At 44.1% G+C, this 22,500-nt stretch overlaps 4 protein-coding genes across 6 annotated transcripts in view; 1 reads left to right on the forward strand and 3 right to left on the reverse strand.

Moving 5' to 3' along the window:
• The window catches only part of kctd5b (potassium channel tetramerization domain containing 5b), an 11,635-nt gene extending 6,956 nt beyond the window's left edge, over nt 1–4,679 (reverse strand). The window contains exon 1 of the mRNA XM_030767114.1: nt 4,234–4,679. Within this exon, the coding sequence (XP_030622974.1) occupies nt 4,234–4,455 (222 nt within the window). The 5' untranslated portion in view covers nt 4,456–4,679. The remainder of the gene's footprint in view (nt 1–4,233) is intronic.
• Nucleotides 4,680–5,510: 831 nt separating this feature from the next.
• pdpk1b (3-phosphoinositide dependent protein kinase 1b) lies at nt 5,511–15,025 on the reverse strand. Its single transcript, XM_030767103.1, has 14 exons — nt 14,943–15,025; nt 13,036–13,230; nt 12,427–12,469; nt 12,046–12,183; nt 10,439–10,583; nt 10,142–10,239; nt 9,966–10,041; nt 9,294–9,362; nt 9,060–9,156; nt 8,538–8,711; nt 7,956–8,179; nt 7,621–7,678; nt 7,318–7,470; nt 5,511–7,109 (listed from the first exon to the last, which is right to left on the reverse strand). Exons 1-14 carry the CDS (start codon nt 14,964–14,966, stop codon nt 6,996–6,998), a joined length of 1,608 nt encoding a protein of 535 aa, XP_030622963.1. The 5' UTR covers nt 14,967–15,025; the 3' UTR covers nt 5,511–6,995.
• A 2,177-nt stretch (nt 15,026–17,202) lies between these two features.
• tsr3 (TSR3 ribosome maturation factor) lies at nt 17,203–21,160 on the reverse strand. The gene is made up of 6 exons (XM_030767111.1): nt 21,032–21,160; nt 20,580–20,790; nt 19,951–20,144; nt 19,299–19,466; nt 19,127–19,181; nt 17,203–17,744 (listed from the first exon to the last, which is right to left on the reverse strand). Exons 1-6 carry the CDS (start codon nt 21,150–21,152, stop codon nt 17,621–17,623), a joined length of 873 nt encoding a protein of 290 aa, XP_030622971.1. The 5' UTR covers nt 21,153–21,160; the 3' UTR covers nt 17,203–17,620.
• Nucleotides 21,161–21,897: 737 nt separating this feature from the next.
• Nucleotides 21,898–22,500, forward strand: part of gnptg (N-acetylglucosamine-1-phosphate transferase subunit gamma) — a 5,462-nt gene continuing 4,859 nt past the window's right edge. For 2 of the 3 annotated variants that reach the window (XM_030767108.1, XM_030767109.1), the window contains exons 1-3: nt 21,898–22,014; nt 22,215–22,269; nt 22,497–22,500. The exon at nt 22,497–22,500 is cut by the window's right edge and continues 119 nt beyond it. In XM_030767108.1, the coding sequence (XP_030622968.1) occupies nt 21,957–22,014; nt 22,215–22,269; nt 22,497–22,500 (117 nt within the window). In that variant the 5' untranslated portion in view covers nt 21,898–21,956. Of the gene's footprint in view, nt 22,015–22,204; nt 22,270–22,496 lie in introns of those variants that run through there. The other variant, XM_030767110.1, reaches the window with a different exon arrangement.

Genomic DNA, 22,500 nt, shown 5'->3' on the forward strand with positions numbered 1-22,500 from the left:
AAGATCAGATGATAATGGTCAAAGAGGACATCAAGAAGTCTGAACAGGACACAGTGAAGTCTATGCAGGTATACACACACACACACACACACACACACACACACACACACAAACACACACACACAGGGGATTTCACAGGATCACCTTTGTGTGAATTTCAAACCTTTTTCAAATGTTGTGTGAATGTATTTTCTCGTGCACCTGTAACTGCATGTGTGCATGTGCACGTGCGCGTGTTTGTATGTGTGTGTGTGCGTGCGTTTGCATGTGTGTGTGTGTGCGTGTGTGTGCATGCATGCATGTGTGTGTGTGTGTGTGCGCGCGCGTGTGTGTGTGTGTGTGTGTGTGTGTGTGTGTGTGCGCGCGCGCGTGTGTGTGGGTGTGCGTGTGTGTGTGCGTGTGCGTGTGCGTGCGTGGGTGTGTGTGTGCACGCGTGTGTGTGTGCGTGTGTATGTACGTGTGTGTGTGCGCGCGCGCGTGTGTGTGCGTGTGTGTCAGGTTCTGGTGGAGATTGATCAGGTGAAATCTCGGATGCAGTTGGCAGCTGAGGCTCTGCAGGAAGCTGATAAATGGAGCACGCTCAGTGCAGACATCGAGGAGACCTTCAAAACACAGGTCTGTGTGTGTGTGTGCACACACGTGCATGTGTGTGTATATCTGTGTGTATGTGTGCATGTGTGTATCTATTCTATGATTAGGAGTACATCTGGAATCTGATCTATGCATGTGTGTTAGAGAGGTGTAGCAGATGTGTGTAAATGTGTACAGCTATGTGTACAGCTGTGTGTGTGTGTTCAAAGTGCCCAGTGTAAGTTTTATTATGTATGTAATGATACTTGTGTGTAGTGGATGTGTAGATTAGAGCCCGACCGATATATCGGGGTGCCGATATTATCGGCCGATACGAGCTACTTGCCGATTAATCGGTATCGGAGTTTATAACGATGGATAAATGACAATTAAAAAAGAAACGGAGAGACGGAAGATGTTATGAATGTTGTCGCTGCGTAGTTTGTCTTCTAGAGGGCACACTACAAACCCATTGTTGGCAACACACCAGCGAAAATAACAAATGACGACAATCGGCTGAGCCGAGCAGAGTAGCCCACGACGGAGATGATCTGTGTTCATGGTAAGCTGATAATTGTCACGTGAAAAACATTACTCAAATAATAATAAACATCCCCCTTCACTTCTCCTCTTAGCCCAAATAAGCTTGACAACATCCGTGTCAGCCATGCCTGGTTTAGCTGCAGTAATGTGAGTCAAACATCAAAATGACGTTAAATGTTAGGGTATTTGAGTTGATTATAGGTTTATTTATTAAACAGTGCGACAGTTCTAGCGAGTAAACAAACGATGGTCCTATCGTTTCTCCATCCTCCGTACTGAAAATTTCTGGCAACATTGCTTACAGCAGGTTATAACGCTATCCATTGCTAGATGAGGTTACCTACAAAGCTAGCTAACACCATTTTTATCAATGAAAAACCGCTAACGTTAATGCGAGGTTTAACTATCGCATATATCTTATTCTGCCTAAATGAAGCAATGGTAAATATATCTGCGACTCGTATGACTGTCAGTGCATTGGAAATTATTAAACCAGAGGGAACACGTAAATACACGTGAGTTGAATAAGTATCTAACATGGCTTGGTAGTTAACTAGCTTCTCTTTCAAAGGTGTAGCGTAGAAGTTCCAAGTTCTCGTTGCAGACAGTCTTGTAGTAGTAGATGCATTCAACAGCAGCGTTTATTCTAGGTCACTATCAGTTTACTGCATAGTCTAAGATGGCATAAGATGGCATGTTTTAAACGGCGCCGAATGGTGGCTGAAAAATGGTTCCTTGTAGCTTGCATTGGACAGAATGAAAAGTTAAAAAAAAAAATGAATAAATAAATAAATACATTTTATATATATATATTCATTATCGTTTTTTAAAATTCTCAAATATCAAAATCGGTATTGGTCTTAAAAATCCTATATCGTTTGGGCTCTAGTGTGTATAGATGTGCAGCTAGGTGCGTGGGTGTGTGTATTGAAAAGTGTAGTGGATGTGTGTACATGTGTACAGGTGTGTGTGTGTGTGTGTGTGTGTGTGTGTGTGTGTGTGTATATTCAAGGTTCCCGGTTTATGTTTTATTATGTATGTAATGATACTTGGGTGTAGTGCATGTGTGTATATGTGGACAGTGAATTTGGTAATGCTGAATGAAATACCATGTGTAATATATAATGAATGTGTAATGCATGGGTAATTTATGTGTAATGTGAGTGTGCTGTGTTACATGTCAATATATCTGTAATATATGAGTATTCATCTAACGTATTTACACACACACACACACACACACACACACACACACACACACAGACACACACACACACACACACACACACACAGACACACACACACACACACACACACACACACAGACACACACACACACACACACAGACACACACACACACACACACACACACACACACACACACACACAGACACACATACTAAAAGGTATAAAGAGAGAGTGGGCTAATCCTGGACCGCTCATTATAGGGTCAAAACCCAGAAAGCAGGAGATTATTTGGGATTAGGGTTATTTTGAGATTAGTGTCTGAGATTAAATGATGAGAGTAGGTGAGAGAGCAATAGCTGAGATGGAACAGAGTCAAATATAAGAGCCTTTTAGTGGAAATAGTGACAGAGTAGAAACACTGTATTTCATATGATGTAGACTGCTTGTCAAAGACTCCTCAGAAGACCTGCGGGCATCTTTAATAAGACTGCATATTCTCATCCCATGCTTTTGAACTCAGAGGTATCGGTTTCATAATCTAACAATGCCGGTGACCTCTTTCTGAATTCTGGTCCTGACCACAAACATGCCCCTCGCACCAAAGTGATGTCTGCCCAGTTTTAATGTAACGTCGAATGAAAATGCTAAACTCAGGCTACAGAGAGAGACAAGAGACTGTGTGTGTGACTGTGAAGCAAACTGTGACCATAATTCACCCTGTTCCTACTCAACCCCAGAACCTGTTAGTGACCTGTGACCTTTAAGCCTTGCCCTTAAACCTGATGTGAAACCCTGTGGGGGCCAGAGAGTCTCTGTGGAGATGTAGGCCAATACCCAGATTATGGTGCCTCTGTAAGACAGATGGAGCAGGCAGCGTTCTGATGACTTCATCTCTCACACACACACACACAGACACACACACACACACAGAACACATCAGCCAATCAGGACACAATATTTGCAAAGTATGTCCAGTGAGGGTAGAGAGGGGAGGGAGAGACTCCAACTTCACCGCATGTGTTCACTCTTTCTCTCTGTCTCTTTCCCTCTCACACACACACGCACACACAGACACACACACAGACTCAGACAGAGGAGCCCTTGTTCTCAGAGGGGGGAGAGAGAGGGAAAGTTATCAAGTGTTCATTATACACGGACTGATCCATGCAGAAATAATAAAAAAATAAAACTTCCTCATACTGTTTTTATCTAACATGCGTCCACAGTATACTGAAATATCAAACATCGCCACGAAGTAATTACTAAACTAACTTCTCAGAGAACACACATACACAGTCACGAAGTCAACGGTTAAGTGGTTCTGATGGAGCGGTGTGCAAAGCGTTCGGTTTATACACAAAAAGAAGAGGTTTGTTCCACAGCAAAAATGACGTGACATAATTTACTGACTTTTGCTATGAATACTCAGAGATGATCATTCTTTGGGGGAAAGTCATGACTTATTTGAACAGAAAAGTCTGAAATGAATTTTAAGTTTGAAGCAAGAGGCTGGGTCAGGAACTCAGAACTTCACACGATCGAACTCCTCTGACCTGCGGTGTCAACCTCTATAACGGTCACTACGAAAGAGACGGGAACCATTCGAGTTCAGAACTGAAACGTTTTACGTGTTACATCGCAGTTAAGATTTTGTTATCCATTCACTTATAATGTCCACTGAGGCACGTGCGCGTCAAGCTTCAATCAGTGTTAATAATTTAAACCCAGAAACTCCATACGGGCCGTGCGGCCAGGTTAGTTTTTTTTTTCCTAATAGCCTAGTTCCATGTAACAATCAGTTGTAACAGTAACTGGTGAAGGAAATTGCTTTTCGTAGTTGTTTTTCGTTGTTGTTGTTGTTGTTGTTGTTGTTTTCGCTGCTAGAATATTTCAAATGCGTCGAACTAAGTTGGACACCTAAACCCACTAACCTTGTCAGAGTCCAGATCTGGGTCCGCCTGGCACAGACGGTACAAAAACGACTTGGGATCCCGGCACAAAGTCTGTCGTGTTGTCAGAAAATACGTTCCTCCGACGTTGAGACGAACCCATTTGGAAGCGCCGTTAAAAGTCGTGTACTCTCTTTCCCCTGGAGCCTGGAGCGGACACCTCCGACAGCTCTGGGCGCTGATTTCTGCACTACTCTGTGCCATTCCCGGTTGCTTCCTTCTCTTTTTGGGTGCAGCGATCTCCGGCCAGGAAACGGCGGTGGTTGGATTAGTAAGAAGCGGCAGAGAGCAGGGTGCTGGGCGCAGAGAGCTGGGAGTGTCTGTCTATTTATTTTACATGAGTGAAACCCGTCTCACACCCTAGTCTGAAGTTTCCTTTCGGCTGTTGGCTTCAATATTCATCACCATACGCACTGAATGTCTGAATCCATTTTTGTGCTAGGTTCCGACAGCTCAATAATTTTTTTTTTTTAGCGAAACTGTATTGCGACTGAATACATGGTGGAATCCAGCTCGATATTATTTAGGTTACCGAGAACAAGGGTTATTCACTCCCTTATGGGGGTTGGGTCGTTAGAGCGCGCCAGCCCCCTGGCTTTACCGCTAGAGGGCGTCAAACTGTCCAAATTGTAACTGTAACGTTATTGGGGTTTCACTGTTTGTTTTTGTTTTTTTTAAAGCTTCCATTTATAGTACACATTTATACACACACACACACACACACAAACGTATACGCGCGCGCGGCAACGGTGCCAGGTCATCTTAAGGCAGCCCTCTGGTCTTTCCACGTGCTGGCATGTTTGAACAATGTCCGAGGGGCTCTCACTTTTGAATGGGTGGGAAAACTCCAGGCCAGAGCGCAGCCGTTCTGCTCTGGTCATCCCATCAGGAGGACCTCTCGGTTTTGGGTTTAATAAACCATTTGATGTCATTCACTGCTTTGAGGGTTAAAGGAGCAGAGCAGCAAAACCAGCAGGATTTTTTTTTTCAAATCGAAAGCCAGAGATTAACACCACTGGTATACACCAGAATGAAATAAATAAGAGCAGCATTGATTGGTGTGTTGTAACAGTGTGTGTTTGTGATTGGCTGGGAAAGAGAGGAGACTGGACATGCAAGTTTTCTGAATGGTGTGTTGTAGCTGTGCGTTTGTGATTGGCCGAGAAAGAGAGGAGACTGGACGCATGTTTGTTTTCTGATTGGCGTGTTTCCGCAGCATGTGTTCGTGATTGGTGGAGAGAGAGAAGACAGGAGGCATGTTTGTTTTCTGTCGGCCTAAACCCCTACATGCTTTATTTCAGTTCTAGGTGCAGCCAGGCTGCCACAGCCTAGCAAAGAGAATACACACAGCCCTCTCTCTCTCTCTCTCTCACACACACACACACACACACGCAGGCTCACTCAAACACACACACACACACTCTCACTCATTCACTCACAGGATCCCCGCATGCACGCATGGGCTTTAAATTATCAGGGGGAGGGAGAAAAAAAAAAAAAAAAAGAAAAGAAAAAAAAAGGTCGATCACTGCTCAAATAGAAAATGTATATGATTATAGTAAGAAAAGAAAAGACGGTAAAATATCATAGTTTACAATAATTCTTCACATTCAAAAGGCTTTACATTTCAAATACATACACACAACAGCCCCCCTCCAACGTGACTTCAATCCAAATATGATTCCCATATATTAGAATTTAAATAACACGGAAGAGAGCAGAAGGACGCGAAGGAAAAGCCGTCCAAATAACCTTATACAAGAATAAAAATACAAAACCCGGATCTTAGTATGGCTGATCTACCAGCTGCACTACCTCCCATTTCAATAGAATATCCACTATACATCACAGTCATCAACAAATACCCATCAGGAGAACTGACCTCACTCACACACACACACACTCTCACACACAAACCACCTTCCCATTAAAAACGCCCTAGTGAGAGAAGGACACAAACACACACATCTCCCAAACATTTCTCTCTCTCTCTCTCTCTCTCTCTCTCACACACACACACACACACACACACAGCCTCCTGGTCATACATCACCATTCAGAAACATACACACTGTCTTTATCCCATTGCAGAGACTTAAATGGAGGAAAAAAAACAAACAAACAAACAAAAAACTAAACTGAAAATCAGTCGCGCTCTTGGCTCAGGGCCAGGGGTGACATAATACCCTCCAGAAATACATTACCCAGAGTTCTGCAGTGATTGTTGTCGGTGTGGTGATTATTAAGATGGAGTTGTTTTCTGTAGTATATATTTTGTTGTTCAGAAAGTTTTCTTTCAGTTTGATTTGGAACAAGCAACACACTTAAGGAGCAGGACCTCCCACCACAGAAACAATCTACACCACATCATCCAATCAGATCAGTTATACCAGCTATGGTGGCCAATGAGGGTAAAGGACCCGCCTTAACTCTAAATGGAGACCAATCAGACAAAGAAGACACACACCCCAGAACTGAGTCAAAGTGAGGGACGTTAACACTTAGAGAGAGAGAAAGAGAATGATTTTTTTTCTCAACTGACTCTTCTACCGATTTTCATGAAAGATCTGGAAGAGCTCTCATTATGGTTTGCTTGCTGATGTTCCTTAATGATGAATGATTAAGGGAGACGGCTGAGAACAGGAAGAAAGGAGGAGAGACTTGCTCCATTAGGGGGTATGTGTCTGCTCTCTGATTGGTCTGAGGGCTGCAGGGGGGTGTGGTCATGGGAGAAAGCTGTGCTCCTATAGGCTAGGGTTCTGGTGCTTGTGATAGATCTTCCTCCAGACTTCTTGGATTTTCTTACACCATTTATCAGCATTGCCACTGGGATCCATCAGGTAATACGTCCGGTTTGGCTGTGGACACACAAGCAACAACAACAACAACAATAAACACACAGAACAAATAAAAACAACCCATGCCTAACTTATGAGGAAGAAAAGTTATACAAGCCCAACAGACGTCTGTTCTGCACAGAGCAAAGTGATGCATGAGAGACATTTAAATCAGTGCACGTAGATGCGTTTTGGAGAGCTGCCAACTGCCGATTGGCCGGATGGTTACCGTGTGAACGAAGAAGGTTTTGAAGTTCTTGGCCTCAGGTCGGAGTTCTGGTGACCAGGGGATCTCTCCTTTCAGAACCTTGTTCACTGGATCAACGTAATATAGGTGAGGACCTTCAGTTAGGAGCAGCTGTCTCCGCCGTGCAAATAGACCCTGAGACACAGACAGACAGACAGGCGAATGTGAGTTCTGCAGATACAACTGACAGACTGCTTCACATAACCCAAGAACTGCACATAATCCATTTCCCTCACACACACACACACACACACACACACTCACACAGTGTGTTTCGTGACTGACCTTGCGTTTGTCGACAGGGCCCATCTTCAGAATGAGATTATTCTCCACAAACTGGTGCCTGAAAACACAGAGACAAGACACAAAGTCAGGTCCTAACCTCAGCAGCATTTTACAAAACACAGACTGAACCTCCGGTGACAAAATCACACACACACACACAGACCCTCCCATTGCATCAACCTAATGAGGAGAAATCAGGATGAACAAATGACCGAAAAGGCACAGAGGACAACACAGAGTCAGACTGAGACACACACAGACAGCAGACAAAAGCAATAATGCTATAAAGGATCGAAAAATAAAAGAGTTTGATATCTGAGATCTGATCTCTGTACCATGGGTTCGCAGCGCTCTGCTTGTCCAGTAAAAGGCGCTTCTCTTCCTCGCTGAACTGCAGGTCCAGTTCCATACTGTTACTGTCCAGGTCATGAATGAACTGGTCCACACTGAGGGCGGGGTTACTTGCAGGGGGAGGGGCCTCAATGGGCACGGCCACTGAAGGGGCGGGGCCAGGCTGGCTGAGCTGCATGCTACTGAACTGGCTAAGAAGGTCGTCGTACTGACGGAGACAGGGAGAGAGACAGGCAGAAATCTCAATGAGCAACCACACCATACAGTGTGAACTCCTGACCTGTCTGTGTGGGATATTGTGTGTGTAACTGTATTTACATGTGTATACTTACAGTGCCATATCAGTTCCTGTCATTCTCTCACTTTGGGTGTGAGAACCAGTGTGTGTGTGTGTGAGTGTATGTATGTGTGTGTGTGTGTGTGTGTAACTGTATTTACATGTGTATACTTACAGTGCCATATTAGTTCCTGTCATTCTCTCACTTTGGGTGTGAGAACCAGTGTGTGTGTGTGTGTGTGTGTGTGTGTGTGTGTGTGTGTGTGTGGTGTGTCTGTGTGTGACTTACATTGCCATAGCAGTCCTCGTCATCCTCGGACATGGCTGGCAGGTAGGGCGTGAGTTTGGGCGGAGTCTGCATGTGCAGGTCATCCCAGGTGATTGACTCAAAGAAGGGGTGTGACCTCAGCGGCTCGTACCCGCCCATCTCCTCACAGCCAATCCGCTTACAGGGATCCAATGACTACAACAGACAAACAACGACAGCAGCTGTAAACACGAACATCCACATGCACAGACAATGCCTTCTAAAGTAATGAGTGAAATGTCCATATCCAAAACACACACACACGAACACACACGCATACACGCACACACATATATACACATACACACACACACACACACACACACACATACACACGCATACACACACACACGCATACACACACACACGCATACACACACACACGCATACACACACACACGCATACACACACACACGCATACACACACACACGCATGCATACACACACGCATGCATACACACACACAAAGATAGAAATGTGTTCTGTTTTAAAACGGAGCTCACCAGAAGCTGTTCCACCAGGTCCTTGGCTTTTGGGAAGAACTTCTCTGGAAACTCATACTCTAGTTTAATAATCTTCTGGAATATCAGATACTCATTACTGTGCAGAGACAGAGAGAGGGGGAAAGAGAGAGAGGAAACGTTAAAGAGCTGGAGAATGGGAGTTCAGTTATCTTTAGCCCTTCGCCCTCTCCGCGCTCATTAAAGATCAGTGATATGAACGGGGCGTGGCCTCACCCGGCTCTGAATGGCGGTAACCCGGCAACCAGCTGGTATATGATGCACCCCAAGGCCCACAGATCAGAACTGTAATACAAGAATGAAAAATCACACACACACACACACAACTGTTAAATTAATCTCTCACTGAGTGTATTATTACAGATTAAGATTCTGGAAAAAAGTTTTATAAGCACTGAAAGCGTATTGTACCTGAATCAGGAGAGGTTTTGAGTGGTGTGAGACTTACCTCTTGCAGGCAGACTTCTCCATCAGTAACTCTGGGAACACAGTGGTGTGTGTGTGGACACAGTGGTGTCTGTTTGTGTGTGTGTGTGGGGACACAGTGGTGTGTGTGTGTGTGTGAGTGTGTGTGTGTGTGGGGACACAGTGGTGTGTGTGTGTGTGGGGACACAGTGGTGTGTGTGTGTGTGAGTGCGTATGTGTGTGTGTGAGTGCGTATGTGTGTGTGTGTGTGTGAGTGCATATGTGTGCATGTTTGTGTGTGTGTGTGGGGACACAGTGGTGTGTGTGTGTGTGTGTGTGTGTGAGTGCGTATGTGTGCATGTTTGTGTGTGTGTGTGTGTTTGTTTGTGTGTGTGTGGGGACACAGTGGTGTGTCTGTGTGTGTGTGTGTTTGTCTGTTTGTCTGTCTGTGTGTGTGTGGGGACACAGTGGCGTGAGTCTTACCTCTTGCAGGCAGATTTCTCGGTCAGTAACTCTGGGGACACGTATTGAGCCGTACCAACAAAAGAATTTGCCCTGGCTGCACAAACACACAACACAGCAGGTTAACCCCCCAGCACACATCTCTGAGTAACACAGAGCTCTGTGTATGCGTGTGTGTGTGCGCACACGTCAGTTACCCTGTTTGCTGTCCGACGAAAGCTGCTTGGCCGTCCCAAAGTCTGTGATCTGAATGTGCATCTCCTCACTCAGCAAGATATTCTCAGGTTTCAGATCCCTGGGAGACACACACACATACATTTAATATCCAACAGTCCAAATGCAAGCACACTTACATGTCAGTCAGCTCTCTCACATACACAGAAATCTCTCTCTCTCCCTCACACATACGCACATCAGACAGGGACCATTTCTCTCTCTCTCTCATACTCTCTCTAATCTCTCTCTCTCTCTCACACACACACACACACACACACCTGTGAATGATGCCTTTGTGGTGTAGGTACTCCAGTGCACACACTATCTCGGCTGAGTAGAACCGTGTGCAGGTTTCGTCGAATGAGCCAATCTTACGGATGTATTTCAAAAGCTCTCCGTTTTTAGCATAACTCAGCCCGAAATCTGAGCATACGTTCAGGAAAATGCATTTACCATCTCACACACACACACACACACGCACAGGTTTATTTAACATAGCTCACGCAGGTGCTCTGTGTGAGCGCGTATGAAAATCTGTTACCAAGTGTCAATGGAAGTGAAAGGATAAGAGTGAGCAGTGCACTAGTCCTCTTTACAGGGTCACCTGACGCCCGTTGCATCACTGACATAAAGAGGAAACGGTTTGACATGGGAGTGGTTTCATAAACCTGGCAGACCAAAGCAAGACCATCCACGCCTGCAGCAGGACTGAGCAGAGAGAGAAGACGACTCCCTCACAGAGACAGACCGGATGTCACTTTCACCTGTTCATCTTGCGGTACCATTACAACAGCCTCAATAGTCAATTTAATGTTCATAATACTGTTATATCCATAAACATGACCATACATCACCATAAACATGACCATTATTCAATTATAATTTGAACATCTCAACAAAACAGTCAAACGATCAAATACCACTGTCAGACAGGACAATGTCACTGTGATTTGACATTATGAAGTTTAATACATACGTTCTAACTCAAATTTCCATGGAGGCAACAAAGGAGATACTATCCATTCATCAAGCACAAAGTGTTTTGGCTTTGGACAACGGCAGGCTAACTGTACCTGACTCGTACGCCAGATCTGGACCACTTGTACATTTTGTTTGTGGCTAAGAGAAAACTTTTAACAGGAGAAAGTCAGTGAATGTGGCTCTTGTATGAGCCCTTTCAGAACAAATCTGTTTGTACGAGTGCCTCTTGCACAAGGTCCATTGTGTGTAAACCCATGGGGAGATGTCTTTCAAGAGAGAGAGAGTGTGTGTGTGCCATGAGTTAAAACTGTGCCTGTGTGTGTGAGAGAGATGAGCGTTAGTTAAAACTGTGTGTGTGTGTGTGATGAGTGTGAGTTAAAACAGTGTGTATAAGTGTGTGTATGTGTGTGTGTGATATGAGTGTGATTTAAAAGAGTGCGTATAAGAGTGTGTGTGTGTGTGTGATGAGTGTAAGTTAAAACAGTGCGTATAAGTGTGTGTGTGTGATGAGTGTGAGTTAAAAAAGTGTGTGTGTGTGTGATGAGTGTGAGTTAAAACAGTGTGTATAAGTGCGCGTGTGTGTGTGTGATATGAGTGTGAGTTAAAACAGTGTGTATAAGTGTGTGTGTGTGTGAGATGAGTGTGAGTTAAAACAGTGTGTATAAGTGCGCGTGTGTGTGTGTGATATGAGTGAGAGTTAAAACAGTGTGTATAAGTGCGCGCGTGTGTGTGTGTGATATGAGTGAGAGTTAAAACAGTGTGTATAAGTGTGTGTGTGTGTGTGTGTGTGTGTGTGTGATGAGTGTGAGTTAAAACAGTGTGTATAAGTGCGCGCGTGTGTGTGTGATATGAGTGTGAGTTAAAACAGTGTGTATAAGTGCACGTGTGCGGCTGTTTAGGATACAGAGCTTCTCCTCATCCTGGAAGGTGAAGTAGAGTTTGACGAAGAAAGGATGATCCAGGATGGACATCAGGTCTCTCTCCCTCTTCACGTACTGGGCCTTGTTCTCCTTCATAATGTGCCGTTTCTCCAGGATCTTAACTACAGAACACACACAAACACACACATTTCAAACCACTCTCAGCACAAGACCTGCACCCCCCCGCCCCCACCCCAACAGCATTCAACAGGTTTGAAATGTACAGGAGAATACAGATAATTAACATGCAACAAATATGTAAATCTGTACTGAGGATACTGCTAGAGCAGGTTTCACAGCCTAAGACCACATGAAACAGGTGATGAATATTCATGACAGCCTTAAAAAATACATTCAGTTCTTACTTGCATATTCCTTTCCTGTTGAGTGTTCTTTAGCGAGGACGACCTGGAAGAGAGAAACGCACTTCATCAGGCAGTGAATGTAAAAACCCAGCCTCTCTCGTCCATGCGTGTGAAACCCCTTTACAGACATTGATTAAGCTGTGAGAGAGAGCCGTGGGCATGACGCAGTGACACAGAACCAATGAGGAGTATTAACAGAGACCTGATCACTAAACATCTCTCTCCTGCTGCTCTTCTCTGTCATGATGCTCACCAACCACTTAGACTGTCTCTGTCCTCTGAGTGGGGACACTGTGCATTTGCATGGGTCTCTCTCACAGTCTTTATGAGTAACAGTGCGTGTGCACCACAGAGAAAGAATCCTATCTCAGTATTTTGAAAGCAAGTGTGTTTGTGTGTGTATGTATGTATGTGTGCGTATGTATGTGTGCGTGCACATGTATGTGTGTTTGTGTGTGCGTGCACATGTATGTGTGTTTGTGTGTGCGTGCACATGTATGTGTGTTTGTGTGTGCGTGTGTGTTTGTGTGTGCATGTGTATTTGCGTGTGCATGTGTATGCATGTGTGTTTGTGTGTGCATGTATGTGTATGTATATGTGTTTTTGTACCGTAGAGAAAGAACCCTCTCCCAGTATTTTGCCGAATTTGAAATCTTCAGGTCTCTTCTTGCGCGGCTGGGCGGGCTGAGGAGGCGGGGTCTGGCCCTCCATGCTGTTACCGTGGAGACGGGGTGTGTCCTGCTGACCTCTTACCATGGATGGACAGGAGCAGAGAACAGAGGAGTGGAGGGTTGCAACATCATACTGACAGAGAGAGGAAGAGAAAGAGGGGTTTAATTATTTTTTTTTTTGATGATTTAAGAACAGACTTCCTTTGCACGCAGCTCATACAACATTAGGCTGGATTAACAAACACACAGGAGGGTACTTAACAGAACTGCATTATCTCACTACAGACGCTACCGGTTTTCTCCAGTCATGCATCACTGGTTTCTATGACCATTACTCCACTAGCTGACTGCCTGTTCCAGACAGAGGATGAGTTGAGCAACTGCAGACCTGGCACTGTAGAGAGAAACTATTATAATTTACAGACTCTATACAGGGTAAATAATGGCTCTGCCGATGGGTTTTCAAAGGCCCTTTAAGAATAACTGGGCATCCAGGGTGTTAGCTAGCTCCATGTCAGCAAAACGCAGTCTGAGTGTCGGCAGGCCAGCCCGAGCCATGCTGTCATTGGAAAAATCTCTATCGTTTTCAGTTAGCTAGTGTGGCAAGCTGGCTAGCGGATGAGTCATCAGCTGACAACTGAAGGGAACAAACCGATGCGGGTAAAAAGTCTACTCGCGCAAAGACAGTTACACATAAACGTGAAAACGTTGATTAAAATGGGGACCCACAGAATAAAACCGGATGACTCAACGGTGAAAAGTTCAGTAGGAGGCATTAGCTCGCTGGTGAGGCCTAGTCTCCTGACAAGCCTGTATTCAGCCCAAAACATCGATTTTCAACGCTTCAAACGCACGACTGATAATACTACTTGATGTAGGTCCTTAGCTATAATAATAATGATATTTAGTACCCCTGTTCTGTGGTGGAAACATATCAAATGAAGAGTGCAGTTTAGCAAAAAATTGATCTTTTACCAGCCACCGCTAGACTAGTTAAAAACATCATAGAGCTAACCCAGTTGTGACCGCTCTCCCATTCAGATGGGCGGAATGAAACGAACGAATAAGTTCAAACAACGGACTATAAACTCTTATCTGCTCTCATTTTCAGATAAAATGACAGGCTGTAATAGCCAACTAACATGGCAGGCTAACATTGACTCACCATTCGGGCGTTTTCAAACATGTTATCGTCGCTTGCTAACCTGTTCTCATACCATGCAACTTCAGTATCCTACAATTTTGTTAACAACAACCCATAGTATATACACCGGACTAAATGCTCAACAAACCGTTGCTAAACCTGTTTTTTGTAGTTTCATTCTTTCATTTTCGAGAAAATGTCAGAATTACAGGAGGTTATTTGCTAGCTGACAAGCGAAATACACGCCCTGTGAGATAACGTTGCAAAATGTACCCTAGTTTAGCATAGCCACAGCAACAACTAACCGTTAATTTAGTTAAAACAGCAGAGCTGCCTCCAGGCTAACTCGAATATGTGTGTAAAACCAAACTGCCTTACCAAAACAACCATTAGTTATTTTCGGCTACCTGAGAACATACCAGCTCTCATTGAGGCGATGTCAAAGTTAACTAATTGGAGCAATAAGTTAACCTAGCTAGCCTGGACAGATAACAACCGACTGCTAACCTACTAGCACGCAAGCTAACATTAGCATAGCTAACGAACGATAACCTAGGTTGGCCTATGTAGCTAGCACGGCCAAGCTAAGCACCGCGGTTGAAAATGAGGGCCTGGGGAAAATTTTTGTCAAACAGTTGCCATACAGTGTGTGCAGAGCAACGGCTTCGAATTGACATCGAGACGAAAGCGGCGATACTCACGATTTGACTTGTGGCTCTTGCCATGGAAGTTTTTGGCGAGTATTTAATTTGGATTAAATAATTAGAGAGCCTGTAGTCATGGCTGCCTCTCTCTGCGCCTTCATTTTACAGCCGCGTGACGTCATCCCACAACAATGTTGCCGCAGTCGGGAGCGGGCGGACACTTCCATGTGCGCGCCCTCGTGCGGTGAATCCAGACATCCGAAATTTAACACAGCAGATATCAGAACGGTCAATGAGTGCACATGATAGTCGAGATCAGGGGTGGGCAAATCCGGTCCTGGAGGGCCATGGTCCTGCTGTTTTTCTTACCGACCAACTAAATACAATCTGTGATTGGCTGAAGAGCATGCACACCTGTTTTCAAAGTGAAAATCAACAGGTAGCTAAGAGGTGAAAACAAAAAACCGGCAGGACACCGGCCCTCCAGGACTGGATTTGCCCACCCCTGGTCTAGATCATAGAATTCTAAATTTTAGCAAATATTCTTACAAAGCCCCAGTCTGCAATTACGTTCAGCAGAAACTGGAACGTGACTGTAAGAAATATTAATTGTACTGGGTTTCATATACCTTTCTAGAGTTAGGCAGTGACCATGTCCTGGTCAGTGATCTGAGAGAGATAAGGTTAACCCCCAATAGAAAGAGAGGAAGAAGAAGAAGAAGAACTAGGTCAGCCTATAACAATAACACATAGAAGATCTGACTGAATTAAACATTCTTATTGTAGGATTTTTTTTGTTGTAATTGTTGTTATTTATTTATTTTTTTTTCTGGCGATCAAAGCTGAAGTATAGTTTTAGTGTCTATTTGTGACAAAAGCTTGATAATCCTGATAAGGTTTGGTTTAAAAAGCGTCTGTCATTCTGCACAGGCTCTGTTCCAGTGATGTGAGAACCCTGTCAGTGTTTCCTATGCACAGGCTCTGTTCCAGTGATGTGAGAACCCTGTCAGTGTTTCCTATGCACAGGCTCTGTTCCAGTGATGTGAGAACCCTGTCAGTGTTTCCTATGCACAAACCTCTCCACATAAAGACGTCATACATATTTAAGACGTGTCTGTTGTGGGCCAACATTTTCATTTTATATATATATATTTTTAAACAATCTGTTATCACATAATGTTCATGCTCATATAATGTTCACAGTCATATTCATCTCTTAAAAAAAACAAAAACAACAACAACAAAAAAACAAGGTTCGCTGAATAGAATATTTCTGATTTGCTTTAAAAGAGTATCTGCCTTGAGCATTCACAGAATACACTGAAATAAATGGAAAGTTATTCTTAATTTCTTTGTAATCCATTGGTGTTTGGATTATAACACCCTTCTTTCACTGGTTGTGTGTACTGTTTAATGGTTCTAAATTAGTAGTTATTTAAGTATCCTAAATAATAATAATAACAATACAAGTTTATTTAGAGCCCAGTAACACTACTTACAGTCTCAAAGGGCTTTACATGTCCATAACAAAGTTAAATCAAAATTATATTATCTATAAATTAGAGAAAATAGATAATTCTTTAGTTTAGTTTGAACGGTATGTGGAGAATTTGCCTCCCATTCCAGAGGAAGGGAGAGTGGTAGGAAAAGGCTCGGTTGCCAGCAGACTTCCTTTTTTTAACTCTTGGAACGACTAATAGTCCAAAATATTGAGAGCGTAGGGTGCGAGGGCCTTAAAATCTGCCCTTGCATGAACTGGGAGCCAATGAGGGGAAGCCAGGACAGGTGTAACATGATCAAACTTCCTCGTTCTGGTCAGGATTCTGGCAGCAGCAGTCTGGGCCAGCTGAAGACTTATGGTACTAGACGCAGGCAGACCAGAGTACAGAACGCTGCAGTAATCGAGGTGAGACGGGACAAATGCATGAATGATGGTTTCTGCATCAGCCACACTTAGAAGTGAGTTAGCTTACAGTTTTGAGAGATGATGCAGTTAAAAACCTCTAACCCAATGAACTATATGAGAAATAGTGCATGTGAACCAGCTGTAGCGAAGCTTTATTTAATCTGGTGAATGTCCTGTCAGACACAGTTAACGTAAATGTGTGACCTTGTGTCTCAAGGACATGACAGACATGTTCACAAACATGTTTTGACTGAAGAAAACACTTCATTGTTAAAAAACAGAGATCTCTTTATTAATGACTGGTATAACCTTAATAATCCACAGTTCTAGGCTGAAGAGAAGAATTCTGTTCCAATCCTGTTTTTTTTTCTCTATTTATGAAGAATATTCGGAGCACTTAGAAAAACTGTCAGAGCCCAGAAAGTCACACTGCCTGGCGCAGTGGAGGGTTTCCTCCCGCAGGGGTTTTTACACGGCTGCCTTTCACTGAGAGTAAAGGACTGAAGCACTGAGTGATTCTGAATGAAACTAAATGGATCCTTCTCTCTGATTCTCTGATCTTCAGCTCTTTCTACAGTACGCACCACAAAGCAGGCATCCGCTGCTCATGATCCAGGCTTTCAACAGTTACCATTAAAAACACGCCCCACGTTTACTGACACTGAACTGACCGTGGCATGTTGTACACTGATTTCAGTTAAGGGTATTTTTTTGTGGATGTTACATAAATAATAAGAAACACTTTTGTAGTGGCGGTTTTTGAGGGTGTTCATTCATTTGGTTGGATGAAAAACAACCACCTCTTTTCCCTGTCGATCACTCTCAGATCTCAGGATTCCTGTTCTTCATCTTCCTCATCTTCCTCATTCTTCTTTTCCTCCTCAGAGTCACCCTCCTCTTCCTCTGATGATTCTTCATCTCCACTGCCACTGTCATCTTCTTCCTCCTCCCCCCTTTTCAAACACACACACACACACACACACACACAAGCCATACTTGAGTAAAAATATAGTTCTCTCTCTAGTAAATGACTCAAATAAAAGCGAAAGTTACCCATGACAAAACTGCTGATGTATAAGTTTATAAGCAGGTCTACTGAACTGGTGGTCCACTGGCCAATTCTGGCCTACGAGTGATGCTCAGTGGCCCACAGGTAAGCACAGTCAACCTAAAACAGTTAACTGTAATGTAGGGATTTGACTGGACTTTACACAAATGTCTAGGAGTCCATGTACAGTCTCTAGTCCTTGGGAGGACAAAAGTGATCTGGAATTCTGACAGAGTAAAGCAATGTGTATATTTTCTGCTTATGTAACATTGCAGTAACTTACAGAGGCATCTCAGGAGATAAGTTAACGGGGCCATTTGCTTTTGAAAATGTAGTGAAGTCAAAGTTGACAAACATTTATACTCAGGTAAAGAAGAAACATTCCCAAAACTCACATAAGTACAGTGACAAAGAATCTCTGTTTTGTCACTACACACCACAGTAGTCAGACACACTGAGTAGGTCAGACTGAGGTCTATGCTGAGTTTGCAGGTAATGTTAGTGTCACTGTCACATGACCGTCAGTACTGCACATAATGTTAGTGTCACTGTCACATGACCGTCAGTACTGCACATAATGTTAGTGTCACTGTCACATGACCGTTAGTACTGCGGGTAACATCAGTGTCACAGTCACATGACCGCCAGTACTGCGGGTAACATCAGTGTCACTGTCACATGACCGTTAGTACTGCGGGTAACATCAGTGTCACAGTCACATGACCGTCAGTACTGCGGGTAACATCAGTGTCACAGTCACATGACCGCCAGTACTGCGGGTAACATCAGTGTCACAGTCACATGACCGCCAGTACTGCAAGTAACATCAGTGTCACAGTCACATGACCGCCAGTACTGCGGGTAACATCAGTGTCACAGTCACATGACCGCCAGTGCTGCGGGTAACATCAGTGTCACAGTCACATGACCGCCAGTAGTGCGGGTAACGTCAGTGTCACAGTCACATGACCGCCAGTACTGCGGGTAACATCAGTGTCACAGTCACATGACCGTCAGTACTGCGGGTAACATCAGTGTCACAGTCACATGACCGCCAGTACTGCGGGTAACATCAGTGTCACAGTCACATGACTGTCAGTATCTACGCTTCCAAGGCAACAGTTTGAGATTAGCAGCTAAAGTAATGCTGATGTCAGCAGCTAATGAGTGAGACGTTATTACTGTCATGTCAGGTCGACTCATTAAAGCTACAGATGTTCACATACACTTTGCAATCATGTGAAACGACAAAACACAGCGGACTGATGACAAAATGCTTATTCTCACCGGAGTGGTCGATTAAGGTTCATGCACTCCCTGCCAGAGTCCACATCAAAGGGATCTAGATAGAAACACACACACACACACACACACACACATTTTCAATTTAACATTTACCAAAGTAAAACACAGCTTCTGACAAAAAGATTATAAAGCAGGTAATGCCACAAGGCCATACCAAACTCCTCCTCCTGAGGGGTGGAGCTCAGGTACTCTTTCTCCACAGCCAGGAGCTCCTCCTCTGATTGGCTGGCAGCATAACGCTCTAAAAGAGTTTTATTAAGGTCCAGGAAACCAAGTCCCCATTTAAACTTCCTTAGCAAGATTACTGCCAGATCCCGAAAACCTGAAACACACACACACACACACACACAAACATATTCAGACTAATCAGGGTGCAGTTAAGACAAATGTAAATAGAATAACATCAATATTACGCATGTCACGTCACCGCAAATAACAAGCTGAACAACAAACAACACAGACAAACAAATAGGCACTTTGCTTTTTACCACACACCCACACACATACATACACACAAACCAGTCCTATTGCACAGGCTGACACACACACACACACACACACACACACGCACACACACAAAGACAGTTGCTGTTAATTTTAAATATGTGCACCCCTGCTCCCACAACCCATATAAGCTAAACTATCACACACACATGAAAACACGCACACACACACAAACATAACACATATACATAACACACACACACACACTGCAAAACATGGCACACCATGAATCCTATCAATCACAGCAGTATTTAATAAAGCACTTCACAGAGCTGCGTGCTGATTGGTCCAGAGCTGCTTACCCACAATACAGAAGGTGGCAGCGTAAGCCTCGACGCAGGACAGCCGGCACGGTTTACCGTAGTTCACCGGGTTCGCCGCCACCAGGTACGGCAGCAGCCTCGGGTGAGAGCCAATCATCTTACTGAAGGGCGTGTCCTCCAGCCGCGCCCACGAACAGTCGATCACAGCAAGCCCACTCTGTGCCACAATCTCTCTGAGGACGACCACAACAGATCAATACGATCAGCATTTTGGTCTTCACTGACAAGAGAGAATGGGCTAAAACTCCACTCTGATGACCCTCAGTGACCCGGTGTGAGGCAGGCCCCTCCCATGATAAACGGCTGCTGTGTGTAAACACGTCCTCTCACATCCTCATCATGACAAAGGGGCTATTGGTCTATGTAACTCTATTCAAAGACACCAGATTCAGTTCATATGTCTCTGACGAGACCCTGTAGGGCATAGGCAAACATGCAGGACCAAGACTGTCCCTCTGGGGGACCTTTAGGCCTTAGGTTAAATCAAGCGCCGGTTCCTACCTGAGAAACAGGTGTGCAGTCTACAGCCAATCAGAGACAGGATAATACACACAAATATGTGACAAGGCCTCTAGCTCTTGCAGTGTTTACCTGTGGAACAGACTCACCTATCTGCAGGTGTGACGTATTTGGTTCCCATGGGACTGAGAATGAGTCCGTTAAAGCGCTGGTTGAGTCGAAGGCTCCGTACCAAACCCTTCCGGACCAGTTTACGACCTGTGCAGCGTTTCGGGTCGCAGTGACCCAAATCCCACATCGCCAACGGGCATGGCAGCTTTACCACACCTGCTGCTCCCTCCCCTCCAGCATCTTCACTCGCTAAACACACACACACATACACGCACACACACACATTCACAGTATATGTGCACACAAAGACAAACATTAACAAACATTCATGCTACTCAAATCAAAACGCACTCACTGATCTCCCTCATCACGTCACGTAAGAACTGCTTGTGTTTGGGAAAGTGTGACCCCCCCCCCCCCCCGATCTAATTCCTGTGAAACGCCACACATCACAGTGCTCATTGGTAGGCAGTGCAGCTCTGTGACAAACCTTGCAGGGCCTCGTGCATCTCTTCGGTAAAAGTCTCCAGGGATTTGCCTTTCATCTTGTGCCGCGTGTCTTTGCCTCTGTTCACCGGTCGCTCGCATTTCCCCTGCTTTTTCCGTCCCATCGCAAAAATATCTCTGAGGTAAAACTGTACTAACCTTAACTTAACTCGAGGTAGTCACAAACATTATTTGTAAGTAAAAGTCAAAAGGAAAACAGCACTCATGCGACGTTTACCTATTAACTAAACTACATACATGCTTCACTTGATGCCACCTATTGTGGTGAGGAGACAACTTTTTCCCAAAACGCGCGTCCGTGAAAAACAAACTGCCAAAACTGCTCTAAACAAGCCAACTGACCTACGTCAGTCAACTTGCTGACTATCAATCTGAAACTTCTTGATATTATTTGAAGGTTTCAGATTCAACGTAATCGTCATCTTTTCACTTATTCTCCCTATATCTACCTCTGTTAGAGTTATACATACCTACAATTACTACAAGTCTATTAGAAGAACTATTGCTAAGACAGATAATAATACATGTGCTACAGCTCACGCTTTGACTATGGGAATGAGCATGCGCAAAATGAATTTTTCGTTTAACAGCTATCCCCGTGTGAAAGAACATATATACTATAATACGTAATTGGTGGACTTGAGCGCGCTTTGAATGGTGACTTCAGCCAAAAGCGTTCTCTTAAAATGAAATACGCTTCAAACGTATAAAACGCGTGTGAAGTACACGCAATTACAAGAAAAAAAAGTTCACAGAACGCCAACCACAACATTTACTTTTGATCAGCTGACTTCTTCCTGTGTTTACCGAAGTCACGTGTTTCATCATGCTAACATGGCGACGAAGAGATTGAATTGGAACTGAAGAAATTTACCTTCCTTTTTGGACAACAGACAGTGACGATAATCATGTTGTTTACACCTTTAAGACATTCATATACACTGACGTTATGCTTGACGTTACTGGGTGAGTACATGGGTCGCTAACTGTTAGTTTGAATATATGTTGAGATGCTGTCACCTAGTGTCACACAAACATAAATCAATAAACTACGATACAGGTGTGTTACGTTAAAGCAGATGCGCGTTGCTGTATTCCCACTGTTGTTCTAGGGCTTGACATCTCAGTTATGTCAGTCTGTTTAGATAACTTGCTGTCGATTTCAGTGTCGGCGGTGTTTGGCGGAAAAATGAAGATCGTCGAGGAGCCGAACACGTTTGGGTACGTCAGTGTAAAACTTAATATTGTGGTTAAACGACGCGGAGGTTCCCACCTATTCACTTTCATTCCTGAAATACTGAACGATCAAATGATCTGTAATTATTGTACAGTTCAGTGTGGATCTCAGACGTCTTCAAGTAAAGCACTGATTTAAAGCTTGCAGAAGAGGTTAGTTATCAGATGCTGACCTTTCTACGTATCTTCCTCTCCTTACGGTCTTCCTGTAGGTTG

This window comes from Chanos chanos, chromosome 3, assembly GCF_902362185.1.
Source record: "Chanos chanos chromosome 3, fChaCha1.1, whole genome shotgun sequence".
NCBI lineage: Eukaryota > Metazoa > Chordata > Actinopteri > Gonorynchiformes > Chanidae > Chanos > Chanos chanos.